The sequence below is a fragment of the Seriola aureovittata genome, chromosome 24 (genome assembly GCF_021018895.1).
Source record: "Seriola aureovittata isolate HTS-2021-v1 ecotype China chromosome 24, ASM2101889v1, whole genome shotgun sequence".
NCBI classification, from domain to species: domain Eukaryota; kingdom Metazoa; phylum Chordata; class Actinopteri; order Carangiformes; family Carangidae; genus Seriola; species Seriola aureovittata.
In genome coordinates, this window is record NC_079387.1 from 4,390,126 (window position 1) to 4,406,184 (window position 16,059).

The 16,059-nt window shown below is 41.1% G+C and overlaps 1 protein-coding gene across 1 annotated transcript; it reads left to right on the forward strand.

The window, feature by feature from the left end:
• Window positions 1–1,296: 1,296 nt before the first annotated feature.
• Window positions 1,297–15,773, forward strand: LOC130165131 (vascular endothelial growth factor C-like). The gene is made up of 8 exons (XM_056370081.1): window positions 1,297–2,984; window positions 7,028–7,280; window positions 7,887–8,077; window positions 8,627–8,757; window positions 8,881–8,984; window positions 10,271–10,405; window positions 10,872–11,073; window positions 14,114–15,773. Exons 1-8 carry the CDS (start codon window positions 2,883–2,885, stop codon window positions 14,223–14,225), a joined length of 1,230 nt encoding a protein of 409 aa, XP_056226056.1. The 5' UTR covers window positions 1,297–2,882; the 3' UTR covers window positions 14,226–15,773.
• Window positions 15,774–16,059: the final 286 nt, after the last annotated feature.

The window sequence follows — 16,059 nt, forward strand, 5'->3', positions numbered from 1 at the left end:
TTGTGTTTTTCAAGCAAAAACTGCTATTAAAAACACAAAATCAAACGTTTTCTAAGACGTGCTTTATAACTTTAGTAGTAGTAGTAGTAGTAGTTCAAATTTGGTAGAAAGACAGAAAGAACACCATGCTGTAGGGTTTATACCGAGGACCACCCAGACAATGCCAAATTATTAACGAAATAGGAAAGAAAAAGTGCTTTTCTTCTTCACAAAATTATAACTTTTTTATTTTTATGAAATTTTTGTTTCTGATTTGACGTCACTTTTGCGTAGGTCTCAGCTGTCTTTGGTTTGCTTTCAGCCTCTGGGGAGGTATTGTGGTCAATAAATACTTCATCAGAGAGGTTTAATCCAGTGTAAATGCCAGTTAATGCCAGTTCTTTTTCAAGCAGCAGGTGATTGTGTTTGTTTGCGCACTTTTTAAAACAGAAATTTGACTTGAAAAGCATCAGCGAGACTTTTGGTCGGTTTTCTGGCAAAGAATTCTAGTGAACGGCGTAAAGCCTGGCATTACATACTAATAAACCTCCCTCTCTATCATCTCCAATTCTATGCTCTGAGCTCACATGATGAAATGGAGAAAGCAATGACTGGAATGTGGAATTCGGTTGCACGGATTTCAACACATAAAACATACTGCAAGCACACACTTGCTGCTGTGTGTGCGCGCGTGTGCGTCTTTAATCCCCGAAAAGGCTGGCAGTGACTGGCCCAAAAATCGGATGTTTTCTCATTCGAGCGTTTCCCAGACACACCTCTTCCTCCCGCCTCCCTGTCACTGCAGCCTCCTGTCTCTCCTTGTCTTTTCCCATCTGTCTGTCTGTCTGTCTGTGCGTCTTCTTCGGAATTTATTTTGCGGTTGTTGGTAACTGCTTTGCCCTGGGAGAGGAAAAAAAAAATCATAATTAAGACAAAGATGTTGGCTCATTCTGCTGTTCACCTCTCCTTACCCCCCCTCCCCCTTTTTCATGACACACAGAGACACATACCCACAGCCTCGGGGCAGTATAGTTAAGGAGGTATGTAAAGTTTGTCTTTTTTAGGACCTTGAACTGACAAACCACAGGGAGAAAGACAGAGAGAACGGGCGAGGGGGGGAGGGAAAAAGAGAAAGATGGAGCTTGATGAAGTGTCAAGGAGTAAAAGCAGAAAAGGTGTTTGAAGCTGCAGGTGTGAGGCCAATTTTGTGGCTTTATTTCTGTGTCTTTCTCACTCACTCACTCACACACACACACACACATACATACACATGCACGCACGCACACAGACAGACGAGTCTTGACATTGAAATAGTGCTTACTGAGGTGAATAGAAACCAGCAGGAATTGGGGGCAGCTGACGTAAAGCAGAAACAGCGGAGAAAGAGACAGAGAAGGTATTAGCAGCTCATAAAAAGGCACTTACGAGCTGCAGTTAGGAAACTCATACGTTCATTCACCATCGGCTGCTACTGAACACACACATTATAAAGAATCTCAATGGCAGCTGCTGCCAGTAAATGGAGTTACAAAGATGGAAAAGATAACAGACGAGTTAGAAAAGAAAGACTGATAAAGAATGTGGGAGGATAATGTGACTTTACAACAGACAGTTGAACCTATGTTTTTTTTTTTTTTTTTAAAGTTATAAAGACCACTAAAAATAAACACTCCAGTGAATTTAAATCTCTTAAAAAGAGGATGATGGCGCGTGCTAAGAGAATGTGTGTCAGTGCCAAGACGCTGCCTGCTTCTGCAGACGCTGTATAGCCTGCAATTTATGGTGGAAAAAAAAACAAAAAACGAGTGTGCCAGAACAATCAGCTAAACGCAAGAATCCTCTCTCAGATCCTTCACTCCACCCACTAGGGACAATCCTTCCATTCTTGTATTTTTTTCTCATTCACTCCAGCAGGACATCTATGAGCAGGACGCACATTCCCTCTGTTTGGACAAGAACTTAATACCAAAAGCTTTTTTTTTTTTTTTAAACCTCCTGCTTTCCTTTTCTTTTTAAAGAAAAATCTCAATTTCAGAACAGGATTTGGAATAAGCTCCTCCACTTTTTTTTCTCTCTCTTTGATCAGGCAGCTTGACAGAAAAGTTGTGACAGATTTAGAAAGCGGCAAAAAAGAAGAAGAAGAAAAAAAAAAGTCCGGAGAGAGACAGAGAGAGAGCTTTGCCCTGAAGGTTTCTGAGAGAGAAACAGGAGACAGATAAAGAGGCAGTGATAATCAGAGAGAAAGGGAGAGAGAGAGAGAGAGAGAGAGAGAGAGAAAGAGAGAGAGACAGAGGGAGGGAAGAGCACAGCCGCTGTGTGAAGAAAAGGGGAAATATAGATAAAGAAAGCGAGGAGGTGCACCAGTTTGAAGGGCAAGGAGAAGAGACTGAACAACCGGACAACCAAGGCTGGAGAGGAAAGGGGAGATAAATGGGAGAGTCAGCAAATACAAGGTAGAGATTGAGGGAAATTTCCGGTTCAAGGTCAAGACGAATAGTGACTTAAAGAACATTATATTAACAGCAAGAATGGACATGCAGCAAGAGAAGAGGAAAGACTTCCTCTGAAGAAAAAAGGAAAACGAAAAAGGAGCCGTGTTTGAAGCTGTGAAGAGGAGACCATTTCCTCATCATGATTTATTCAGCTGATTTCCCAAATTCATACAACCTGCGCCAGAAGAGCAACTTCGTCCCAGGATAGAATGAAGAGAGGAGCAAAGAGATACCTGCCGAGTCTGTGATACCCTCCTGCTCCTCCTTCTCCTCCTCTTCACCTCAGACTCCTCCACCTTCCTCTCCTCCTTCCTCTCTGTCACTTTACATCCAGATTTAAATTCACCAACTACTTCCTCCTCCTCTGTCCTGATATCTCCTCTCCTCTCCTCTCTTCTCCATCTCCTCACTATGTGGATGCCAGCTTTGCTCCTATGGATGCTTAATATCAGCAATTTGTGCTCAGGACAAGACTATACAGACTATTACCAAACTGGAAACATGGGCACCAAGGTGAGACATTTATCTACCATATTTATCTACCATCTATAAAAACGTGCTCTTAACTCTAGGGTTAACGATAACATATTGCACCATTTCTCATTGGCTTTTGACCAAACCACAAAGATGTTTCACTCATCTCTACAGTTCTTCAATTAGTGTCTGCATTTGATTACACAGGAGTGACAAATTAAAGGAAAAAGCTGAACACATGATTGAATGTAAATACTGAATGCATATGCTTCCATACAAGGAACAAGGGCTCACTGAATACTTAACTGAACACCAAATGAGGGGTTATCTTTGCTATCGAACCAAATTCCTAAAGTTCTCCCTTAGAATTCAATCAGATCTCTCTGTTCTTGTTAATTGCATAGATTGTCTTTTTCTAGTATAGAAAATGCTTTTCTTTTTTTAAAAAAAAGAAAAATATCTAGAGGCCATCAAAAGCATACTGTAACCTGGAGAAGTCCTGGTTTGCAGTAGAACTGAAGATATACAAGAGGGTATCATCAGCGTAAAAAGGCACATTACAATATTTAAAACGGGGAAAAGAAATTCTACTTAGGTACAGAGTAAACAGCAGGTGTTCTAGTGTTGATCCTTGTGGGACACCTTTATCATGTGGGGATTTCAAATCATCAGCAACAACAGCCCAAACCTCAAAACCAACAGAAAGTAAATTATTTAGTGAAATATTCTGATCAGCCTTGACAAGATCTACAAAGGGTGCAGCACAATGTTGCTTTTTATCAAATGAATTAACAATGTCATCCACAGCAGCAGTTTCAGCAGTTACTCTACTATGAGCAGGTCTAAAGCATGACTGCTGTGGAGGGAAGAGTTTCCTCCAGAAAGACATGTGGTTTTGAGTTGACCAGTGATCCCAGAGTTTAGACAAAGCCAGTTTAGATTTAGACTGATCGTTGTTTAGGCCACAAGTGTCCCAGCCTTTGTGTAATATGTTCATCTGATCATCTCTAAGATCCTTTATGTTGGTCTTTCCTTAAATTGTTTTTTTTGATAAACTTTTTAATAATGTACATTATCATTAAAAATGTGAACACAATTAACCGGCAGACTAGTAGAAGCTTTAATGCAATCAATCTGATTGTTCATTATGATCATTTAAAGTGAGTCTCATTCCAGACCCTCCTTGTAAAATCCTTATTAAACATTTCTTTTTCTAAATTACTTTCTTTAAAATAATTCCAACTGCTTCCTCCTGTATGTGATGTAATTTAATCACGACTATGAGGAAAAATTCTGTTAAACAGTGTCAGTATCAACTTTACTGTAAATGCTCTTTATGAGTCAGCCAGGAAACCATCAAGTATCAGATCTCAAGCTCTGTTGAAGTCTGACAAATGGTTAGTTCTGTGGAAGTGTCTGGCCCCAGATGTCTTTAATAGCAGTGAGACAAGGTACTCACTCTGCCATTTATTGTTTAGTTGGTGGTCAGTCTGCTACAAGGAATTAGTTTCCTTCCTAGATTTTAAGTAATGCTTAATCCTCTTGGAATGGAGTGAATGAATGACTTACAATCACATATTTTGACTGGCCAGTTATCAATTGTTTAAAAAAAGATACATTTAAAGAAAATAGTGTGTTTTGTATGCAACAATAGCTTTGGACATAAGATGCAGGAAGACAGACCGAGGGACAAATGCATGGGTGTGTGCATATACATGCCTGAGTGCCAGCAGTATCTAATGACGGACACACCCCAGTGCACTGGACAAATGACTGGCCTGTCATGACCTCATAGTCCCACAGCGATGACCTCATGTCATGTGACCACTTAACAACACAAAGGAGAACGAGGGGAACCGAAAGAAAAAGAGGAAATCTGGGAAGACTTTGAAAGAAAGAGAGAGAAGATTCCATCCTCCAGTGTGTAATTACAATTCTGCATTAATATTATGTGGAGATTCCCCAATTTAGCGCTGTGATATTGCTTATTGCTAGATATCTGCTTGAAAAACTAATACCAGTAATGGTTTAATTTTAAGCCACATGCTTCAATAAGAGGGAGAACCCTTCTAATGACAAACAGTCAATTGTAAGTGTGAAGCTGTGACTTGAATCATAACTGATGAAAAACCAATAATCAGTACTTTTCATTTCCCACTAAGAAACCACAAAGACGTCAACCGTGTATTCACAGTTTTGCTGAAACAGATCAACAGTATGTTTAGAAACGCATTCAGCTGATTTTTAACCAGAAAGGGTTACATCACCTGAAAGCCAAAAAGAAAGATCAGGATAATGAAAAATGTCTCCAACGTGCCAATATTTTTTAACCAGCTCTTAGGGATGGCAAAGTCGGCTGGTCAAGCGCTTTGGTCCAGACTTAACTATCTCAACGGATCTTAGAGGGATCGTCATTAAATGGTGTACAATCATTCAGTGTTGACTTTACTGATCCCCTGACTTTTCCTCTGGCACCACCGTGAGGTTGACTTTTGTGGTTTTAGGTCATTTATGTCAACAACTACTGGATGGATCCCCATGAAATTTGCTTCAGACATTCATGTCCACCTCAGCCTCAGCTGCACTTAGTCTTTAGTGCTAATTATCACACGTTAACATGTTAAACAAAAAGAATTTCTTGTTTGATGTCTCAGGCGAGCGTAAGAAAACGACAGCTGTGAGACACAAATAGAAAAGGGGAGGTCAGAAATGTCAGAAATATGTATGAGACAAATGAGTTGGATTGAAAGACGCAGGAAGGGAGGGGAGGCAGGGAGAGAGGTAGAGAGAAAGATAAACGGCGAGACTGATAACGCTACAAAAATCTGGTTTCTGTTAAGGTAATACCAGCTGTGCCAGTGTGTTCCTTCTCAGGCTGGGAAACTCAACAATCACTCACACTCCCCGGAGGAAGAATTAATGTGTGACACTCAAAGTCTCAGCTGACATTTAGTCCCCCACACATGATACAGCAACCTCGATTAGCTTTTCTGTTACACAATTAACCTTTTATCTATAATCTACTGTATCTGCGAGTAGTACAACAGAGTCATCCATCAGGACAGCAGAAAAATCGTTATGGGGATGACTCACCGCAGGAGTGGTTTATGGAGCGATAACCTTTTCCTCCTCATAAAGCCCTCACCACACAATAATCATAATAATGTGGGTTTCGGCTGAGCTGACAATCGCAAGTGTGTTTGGTCCGTTTAAGCAGGCCATGGGATTCATTTAAGGATTCCTGAGAAGCTCTTAAATTGGTAGCTCAAAGTTGGAAGTTCAACATAATTCAGATTCATTTATGCCAGAAAATGACAGTGGAAGCAACCTAAAGGATGTAGAAAATACAAATGTGTGAAAATTGAAGTCCATGAGTGAACCGGGTCAGATTACAGTGTCTTGCTCAGGGGCACTGCAGCAGCAGGGCAGGTATTTTCAAGTGTTATCACTTTGCCTTAGGTGAAGTTTTTTTAAGTGCACGGTTTAACTGCTTTAAAAGGCTCGACAATAAAGACAAAAAAAAGGAGCGAAAAGAGAGACGGAGGCAGAAAGGAAACAAGCTTTGCAGCGTCCTTGTGTATTTGAATACAACAATAAGTGTGTGTAGGTGAGGAGAGGACACACGTACCCATAATAACTAACAGTAGCCAACAGCAACATGTTACAACACATTGGTAGCTGAGGTATTCACTGTTTATCCAACTCAAAGCAGCAAAGCTGGCGCTGTAAATTTTGCAGTGTCGAATAGGCTCTCCAAAAAGCAACAACTCAGAACAGATCACCCTCGATTCTAACCCTTCAAAAAAAGCAAAAAAAAGTGTTGTTTTTAAAAATATATATATTATATTTAACAGCCACAAATTGGACAAATGGGACAGAACATGGTGACTGATGTGCCAAATCCCACTTTTCATTGTCCTTGTGTCCTTGCGTCTCATTTCATTGTCCCCCTAAGTTCTTTCCCCTCTTGGAGTTGTTATCTATGAATACAAAGCTTCGTCGCACCATATGAAAAGCTAAAATTGCGTTACAGCTCACAGGATTTTGTGTTATTAAAGTTACATTTGTTCGCTGTCTCCCAGGCTCCGGTGATGTCAGATGACCAGCCCAGTTTGGAGACAGTAACGAGTGTGGATCAGCTATTACAGCTTCTGTACCCTGAGTACAGTTTGCTTCAGCAGTGCCTGAGGAAGAAATCATGGCATGCCTCCTCTTCCTCCTCGTCCCCCTCTTTTTCCACCACCTCAGCGAGCCCTCCAGCCCACTCTAACGATGAGGATCTTTGGGGTCAGCCGAGGGAGGAGGCTCTTTACAAAATTGATGGGACTTTCGAAGGTAAAAATTGAGATGCTCTCCAAAAAACACAAAAATTCAGTTGCACGTAGTTGAATTTAGATGAAAAGCAGACAAATGGTGTCTGAAATAACACATTTGAATTCAGATATACGGAGCAAGGCTCACAATAATCAAGAATCTGTTAAAGTTTGAATTATTTCTTTGTTGTTTATACAGTACCAGATAACTGTCACACCTCCAAGATTTTTTTATTTGATTTTTTTTTTACTTTTAAAAGCTTTTCTCTTCATCTCTCTTCATTTCTCTGTCATCAACAGTATTTTAAAAAGCAAGAGCAAAGTGCCAAAATCCTTCAAAATCAGAGCAGTGGTGATATAACAAGAGAAATCATGTTTTTATGGAATGCCAGACAGATCTCATTGCACTGGAGACAGACAAAAGTGGGTGGTAAATGCAATAAATGGAAAAAAGAAGCCTCGCTGGAAAGAGGACTGGAAAATGAAAATTAGATTAATTCTATAATTTCCCCCAATTGCCCCCAAAAACCTCTAATAACAGGTAAATTAAGACTCTTATGCTCTCTTGTGTTCAGATTGAGAGTGTAAGGCAAACTAAATTCACTTTCTTAATCACATGTGTTTTCAGTCATCCTAGAGGAGATCCAGCGGACCTCATGCCAACCCAGAGAGGTGTTTGTTGAGGTCGCCAAAGAATACCCAGAATCCACCACTCAATTCTACCTCCCTCGCTGTGTGGCGCTGCATCGCTGCGGCGGGTGCTGCACCAGCGAGGCCTATTACTGCACAAACACAAGTCACTCGCTTGTAAACAAGACAGTAAGTGCTGGATTCTCTTTCCTTCTTCCTTGTTTTGTCCCCCCCCCCCCCCCCATGTCAGACACTTTTCAGCACTTAAATTAATTAACACTCTGCTCCATGACACGACTGTGTTGGTATTTTCTGCTCTTACACCTCAAACTGCCTCAGGAACGAGGACAGAAACCAATCTTCCAGGTTATGTAACAAGCTCATCTGTATCACATCCCGGCCCGCTGCAATGGGACACCCTTTGGCTGCAACTGGACATCAAGACCATACAACTCACACAGTCACGCACTGTTGCGCAGTCTTGCAACACTTACATCAACTTCTACAGCAGGAACACTCATAACCAGTATTATTGTTATGAAAGCAGCAGCAGCAGCAGAAGAAGAAGAAGAAAAAAACAAAGGACATAATGAAAGATAAACAACTAAGAATTGTTGTTTTCTTACACAGTGTACAGTTTTGTACACACACACATGCACACACACACACACACACACACACACACACACACTAACATACAAACACACACCTCTAACCTTTTATCCCTCTTCCCACCAGTTGATGGAACTGTCCCCTCCCAGGATGGATCGCTCCGTCGTCATGGTAACCTTCGTCAACCACACTTCGTGCGAATGCCTCTCCAAGCGGCCGCTTCACTCCATCATCAGACGAGCCGCAACAGATCACCTGTGAGTGAGAGTGTAGAGTGATGCATGATTGCATTTACAAACATTTGTGAGTCAGTGTTCCTGTATGCGTTCATAATGTCTGTGTGTGTGTGTGTGTGTGTGTGTGTGTGTGTGTGTGTGTAGGTGTTCCCCTCTTGAAGTCCCCTGCGCCTCAGGGTCATTATGGGATCCGGTGAATTGTGTGTGTGTCCCAACAGATGCCCTAAACTACTCTGAGAGAGAGACAGGTAAAATTCTTCAATTTCTGCTTAACAAAATTAGTTAAGAGAGAAGAAAAGAAAATATTCTTCTGTTACACCAAATTCTGTTGATTTTTTTTCTTATTTTTGTTTGACATGTAAAACGCTGGACACTTTCAGCTCTTCATTTCAAGGGCCAAAACTCTGTCTCTACTGAGAGCGGCAAATCTCCAAGGCTGGCCCTGTTCTGAGTCCTGATCCAACACTTTAACTGATAAAAAACACTCACGAAATGCTACTGACAACTTTGGCAAATGAAAATTAATCAACAAATCAAAACAATAACTCACAAGTATTTACAGCAAATGCAGTGTTACATCCTCAACAAAGGGTGGAGACCAAGATGTCAAACAAATAATATACAAGCTTTAAATGGAGCATTATGTTCCATCACAAAAAACAGGATTTACCTCATGTCTTATGGTTAAAATCCTGCCATCAGGCCATATTAGATAGTGTGATGAACGCAGCAGGTTCAGGGTGGGTCATGTGGCACATGGAAAACAAACACAACACCAGGTAATTTCACTGAAGTGAAAAGCACAGTGTGTCACCCCCACGCCCCCTTGCAGTGTGGAGTAATACTTCAAACATGTTGAGAACCGATTGTAGCGGCCAGAAACATCATCCGTGGCGGGAATCTTGTTGGAAAAAAAATGTTGCTTTTATTTCTCTTAGTGTATTTTGTTTCCCTGTTGTCTTGTAACAACTGAACAGAAATGAAAACCTCAGACCTTAAAAGCCAGTGGGGCGGGTTTTTGTGTTGTGAGTCAGTGAGACGGACATTTTTTCAAAATCTCCACCACCACAGCCAAATGATGATGATGATGATGAATATGATGATGATGATGATGCCTTGGCGGAAAATGAAATGATATGAAACTAATTCCGCTTAAGGGAATGTTTATTCAACTGTAACATCAGAAGCCAAAGTGTCTTTGTGGCATTTTACTTGTACAATCATGTAGTGAACCACAGTGCCGACCATCCCAACCTACTTTTTATTCATATAATAGACTGAAAATAGATGCAGATGGGAAAGAGTCTGAATGATTAGACATATAAACTCATTTTGGGTATACAGTATATATGATCATTTCGAACAGGCCCCACAGGAGCTTTGACCACTGACGCTGTAGCCGCTTGCCCTACTGGCATGCATGAACTTAGACTAAGCGTCTACAGCCATGCAGCGCTAGTATGGCTAAAAAGACAAAATGAAGCCGGAACACAACAAAATAACATTGTTTACTTGCTTTCCATGTGGCTTCCAGACTCGCTGGACTCAGCACTGCTCGCTCTCTGCGGGCCCAACAGGGTCCTGCAGGAGTCCACCTGCGAGTGCGTCTGTCGAAACGGACTCACCGAGGACAGCTGCGATCCAGGCTGGAAACTGGACCACAACACATGTAAGGAGGGTTTCAGTTATTGAAAATGAATGAAAATATATTGTTGTTTAAAGCAGAATTAAAGGCTTAAGAGTCTGCACCACTGCCTTGGACCAGCTGGAGAGAGAGTCTTAGCATTGTACGTCTATTATATGAAAGGCATTAGGTGCTTTTCCTGAAAATGGATGCCAAGGTGCTCCTCAAAAACACCAATTTTCTGAAGCTACCTCTTGGTTTCATAAAGACCAGTTTACTGTAAATACACCGCATTTATGAGAAAGGGGCCATCAGTCTTAAAGCAGCTGAGTAAGATCAAGACAGATAAACAGACAGTGTTGGGAAGTTTATGCAAACTATGGAACAAGTAAAGACATGATCACCAAAAATTTTGCCCAACAGCGCTGACAGAGGCGCGCAATGCAAAAGCTGATACAGTTTTGGCTTTAATTCATAAAATTGCCTTTATGTTTTTCGGCTCCTCTCGCAGGTGAATGCCAGTGTGAAGGCCAAGGTGAGGGGAAGTGGTGCCCTGCGGGCCAGCGGTGGGACGACGACCTGTGCGGCTGTGTGTGTGCTGCGGACTGTCCCGGGAACCAGCCCCTGAACCCCGACACCTGCCTGTGTCAGTGCAGGGAGAGTCCACACTCGTGTCTGCGGCAGGGCAAGAGGTTCAACCCCAACACCTGCAGGTAGGCCTACAAAGAAGGTTTCAAGCGTCACTGAATTTCTAAACTCTGCACTCTGACCTCCCTGTGGAGAGGGACAAGCGGAGAGAAAATGTCTCCTTTGGGGGATGAAATTATCCCAAGTATCCACACTCTGGCTCTCTGCCAACTAGACCCTTAACTTTAAGAACACCCCCACCCCACCCCCCGCTCTGAGCCAAAAAAGCCAATAAGCAATAATAAACATTTTTTTGGTTTAAAACACGACTATCTTGCTTCAGTATGAGGAAAAACATTAATCAGGTTCCTTATTATTATAGCAGCTTAAATTTGATTATGTCAAAGATGGCATTTCCTCTCTGATGGCATCAAATTATTAAGCAATCAGTCCTGTTGCTGTTTCTATGTGACCGAGCACAGCCACCTCAGCTTTTCTGCACACTGCACATAAACTGGCTGACAACAGTGTCTTTATGAAGTCAATATAGTTCTCAGGAACAGTATCCAAGTCTGGTTTCCAAGCCAGCGTCAAAACAGTTCATTGGAGTTATTGGTTCCTCTTTTCCTTATTACACAGTTGCATAAAATTCAACTCTACAGCTTGACGTAAACACACAGTTGCACAATTTTTCCAGCTGTCCTATACTGGTCAATGAACTGCATGCTTGCACTTAAATGCATGAAGGTATTCGCTACAATATGTGGCCAGCTGAGAGGCCAGAACACACTCAAGCTCCTTATTAAGAGTTTTATGGGGGCATAAAATATGTTAGGGGCAACTGAGAGGAAGTAGGTGATGTAACATGGTCTCCGGGGCCAAAATCTCTTGGACTGTGATGGCTGTGATCGGTACACAGCGTCTTTAAACATACCACTTGGCTATGAAGACAGAGCAGCACAGCCAACTCTCCACTGGGCTGCTAAAGGTTAAAGGAGATTTGTGATGCACCTCTGAATCTCTACAGCTCAAAAACTATGAGAAATGTCTGTGTCTGTTCATCATGAGTTACCTGAACCAGTGGCTTGCACTGGGAGAGCTGGTCCTTTGCGCTGTGTTTAAGGTACTAGCTCGGCCTGGTTGGTCCTTGGGGTGCCATCGCAAGTCTTCACCCTGGGAGCTCTGCAAGAGGAAGAGGAAAAGATTGAGAGCCAGAGCTTTGAGAGAAAGGCAGTTAGAGGGGGAGAAAGCGAGCGAAATCTCAATGGACATGTCAAACATTCCAAACTCGAAAAAGAAAAACTCACTTTCTCCATTTGATTTCGTTCACATGTTTCCATAAGGCCTTTTATGGACACAGGGCGTCCTAAACATTCGATCATGGTCTCAGCTGCGTGTGCATGGTTTGCATGTGTGTTGCGGTTCCCACAGCCAGCATGCAAGAGATCAACCTTCCTCTGAACCCAGGGGCCTGCGGAGAGACACACAGAGAGGCTGGGTGAACTTGATGACAGTGAGCAGAGCAGCCGTGAGACAGGCGGGCAGACTCAGAGACAGATGGAGTGGCAGGGTACAAAGACAAACACATAAGCAGACGCGAGCTGACTGATTTCTAATCATGGCTTTACACGTGTGGGAAAGTTCACAGAGATACACACAAGTGACCTTTGATGGCAGAGTTTCTAAACTTTCTCAGCTTAAGAGGGCTGAAATAAATAGCTCTTTACTCAAACTGAATGAGTTAGAGTTCCTTGGTTGTGAAGTTGCAGCCCTTGGTTTGTCACAGTTCTGTTGTCCATGTAACTGTTGGGGGTTTATTGCTGAATAAAACTAATTAAAATTCAAATACTTCACTTTTTAAAATTCCATATTCAGTTGTCTTCATATTTAGTCTAGTTCTAAAGGAAGTGTTTACTAAGAGTAGATACACACATCTATAAATTGCACTACACAAACTAGTGTTTAGAAGAGATTAGCTGTTACTAAAGCAGGCCAAATATTTACACCCAATAATCTAGGTAATCTATGAGAGAGTAGTAGGAAGAAAAAAATAAAACACTTCATGAAATACTATTTAATAATTATGTAAATTGATGCATTACATTTTACAGAAATAACTCAACTTACCTCAGTTTATAAAACATTGTGCCAAAAATGTCAAATGGCCAAAGTGACGCCAGCTACATTAGCATGATATATTCATAGCTACTAAATATACACGTACTGTCAGCCCTATACAGCCCATGTTTCTGAGATAGTCAGTCCAGACATTAAATAAATGCATCACCTGAAAGCATTTGAGGTTTTTTCTGTACTGCTTTCTGCCTTTGCATGGCAGAACACTAACCGCAAGATTTCTCTATTTACAAACAAAACAAAGTAATACATGCAATATATCATGCAGGTTGGTTTTTAATGTCTAAAGTCTTTACTACCTAAGATACTTCTTAAGTTTTAATACTGCAAACCAGTTTAGTCAATTTCTAGCTAGGTTACTAATAATTTCGGGACGGACTTTACACACAATCTTACACGGATGTGCGAGAAGCTGGTACAAACAGCACTTTGATACAGACAGGGCAGTGCAGGCCAATATAATTCCTTTCCATCATTCTATTCATTGTTTTGTCTATTCTTTGGTTTGACTCAACATCTGGTCACAGGAGGTGGTGCACAGAAGACCATACACCTACTGTGACTTTGAAAAGGAGAGTTCCCAGAATTTGGCCTTATTCCTCCCCTCTCTGGAGAGATACTCCCTCTTTCTCCCACACACAGAATCTTTTGATGGGCGCACAAACAAAACTTGGATCAGCGTTTATCCAAAAGGGATGTGAAGATCTGAATTATCCATAGTATGCATGCCAAGAGAATATAATCTCCCCTGTGTCTTCTTTTTATTTCTCATCCGTTCCTCTCTCTTCCTCCCAACAACCTCACCCTTTTTTCCCCTCCACCATTCTCTCAAAAATCTTTCTTTTTATGTCTTTCTTTTCCACTCCCTCTCTTAATCATTTCCCCTTGCTCTTGCTAATTTTCTCCCTTTACTATCTTTATTCCACTTCTCTTCCCTCTTGCTTTTTCTGGCTTTCATGACATCTTCCTCCTTCTTCTCCCTCTGTCTAGTTGTTACAGGCTGCCTTGCAGAAAACCAAGACGTGTCTGCCCAGCCGGGTTTTACTACAGCCACCAAGTCTGCCAATGCATCCCCAACTACATGAGGCCTGAGTGGAATTAAGCGATCACAGACAGACAGTGGAGCAGAGCAGGACTGCAGACACCACCATATTTCCCCCGTTACCTGAGGCTTGAAACTTTTTGGCCTGAGAACAAAGGAGCAAGACGGTAGAAGTGCCGCTTCACAGGAGGGGCGGGAAGGTGCAACTACACATTGACATGTATTGGATTACAACAGACTACAAGTAGCAATTGGAGGAGTTCACTCTTGCAAAAAAAAAAGCTACAAAGGAGGATGGTAGTGCTTCGCGGTGAAACAAAAAGTCCAAAACAGCCAACCATCTGCAGTAAAACCAGAAAAAAGAAGATGAAACGAGGAGAGATATTTCACTCTCTGGGACACTGTCCGTCGGTGCCCATCTGCTGGCCTTCTTCCCCTTTGCTAATAACACGATCTTCACTGGAAACAACCAATCACACCTGGAGACCGCCTGAAAGTGCAACAGCAAGAATGGGATGGATCAATCGGACCCTGAGCAAGCATTAATCTCTGCCGCAACGTGTTTGAACAAGAACATCAACCACCAACCTGCCGCTCACGAGTGTGCGAAATGGAAAGTGGAATAAGATAATGACAGACCAGACTCCGTGTTTCTTCCTAGATAAAATAAGCTGTAGGCAACTTCACGCTTTGGCAGCACTGAGTCGTGAGATATTTGAAAGGTTGAAGGATTTGTTTCGCAGAATTCATGGGCCTTTTAATCCCTCTGTTTAGTAGAGATGCAAATGACGGTCCATTCAAAGCACCAGAGACTATTTCCAACTCTAGATTTTAATGTCGGTGAACAGATGGTGTCCCTTGTGTCTATAACGACAGGGATGGAGTGAATCTCCATCTCCAGTTTTGAAGCTGAGTTTTGTCTTTTTACATAAAAGTCTTTGCTGGTCCAATTTCCCTCATTTTTTTATGAGAGTAGAGGTTTAATGCCAGAGCCTGTTTGATTAAACACTTATTTAAACACTCCCAACAGTTATTATATCTTCCAGTTTCTACTTGTCTCGACAGCAGAGCTGCTCTGTGAAGATTTTCCTTCATACATGGTTGAATCCAGTCACAATGGATGTTAAGACTTGGATACAGTTGTAGATCTGATTTTAATTTAACTTTAGACATTCTATGTAAAATATTGTGTAAATATTTAAATCTTTTTCATATTTAAAACAGTGATATTTTGATGAGATGGAATCATGTAGTTGTAAAATACTGTATTTAATTCACTATCACAACTAAATATTGTTTTAAAAAGAAACTATTTACATGTCTTTGTACCCCAGTAATTTTAATTATTATGGAGAAATTGAATTATGTTTTTGTCCATTTTCCCTGCACTGCAAAAGTTGAATTTTAACACGTCATTTAGACCCATTTGTTTCAAAAAATGATGATCTTCAAATCTCCACTAAATGTTAAGATGAAGATTTATTGCAGTGTAGAAATGATTGTACTGTTTGTGATATAAATATATGTGATAAATCTGAAATTCTTTTATCATGCTATGATTAAATATTTAAGGTAGCTTTGAAGTATTGATTAAAAACCTTGTCAGACTGATGTTTGTGTTTTGTTCACGTTGAGTTATAGCTACTGTATATTATAGTCACAATACTGAGAACCGAACACCCTTTAAATCACTTTATCATGTTAAGACAAAAAAAAAAAAAAAATATATATATATCTTATACCAGACCAATTACGGCTTTAGCAGCAACACTCCTGAATATAGTGATTTAAACAATGGTTTATTTTATTGCCTGTGAATTCAACTTTTCATCTGTAGGAGGAACTAGATGACACGAGTTAATCATTTGCCGCTTCTCCTTTAAAAAACCAACTG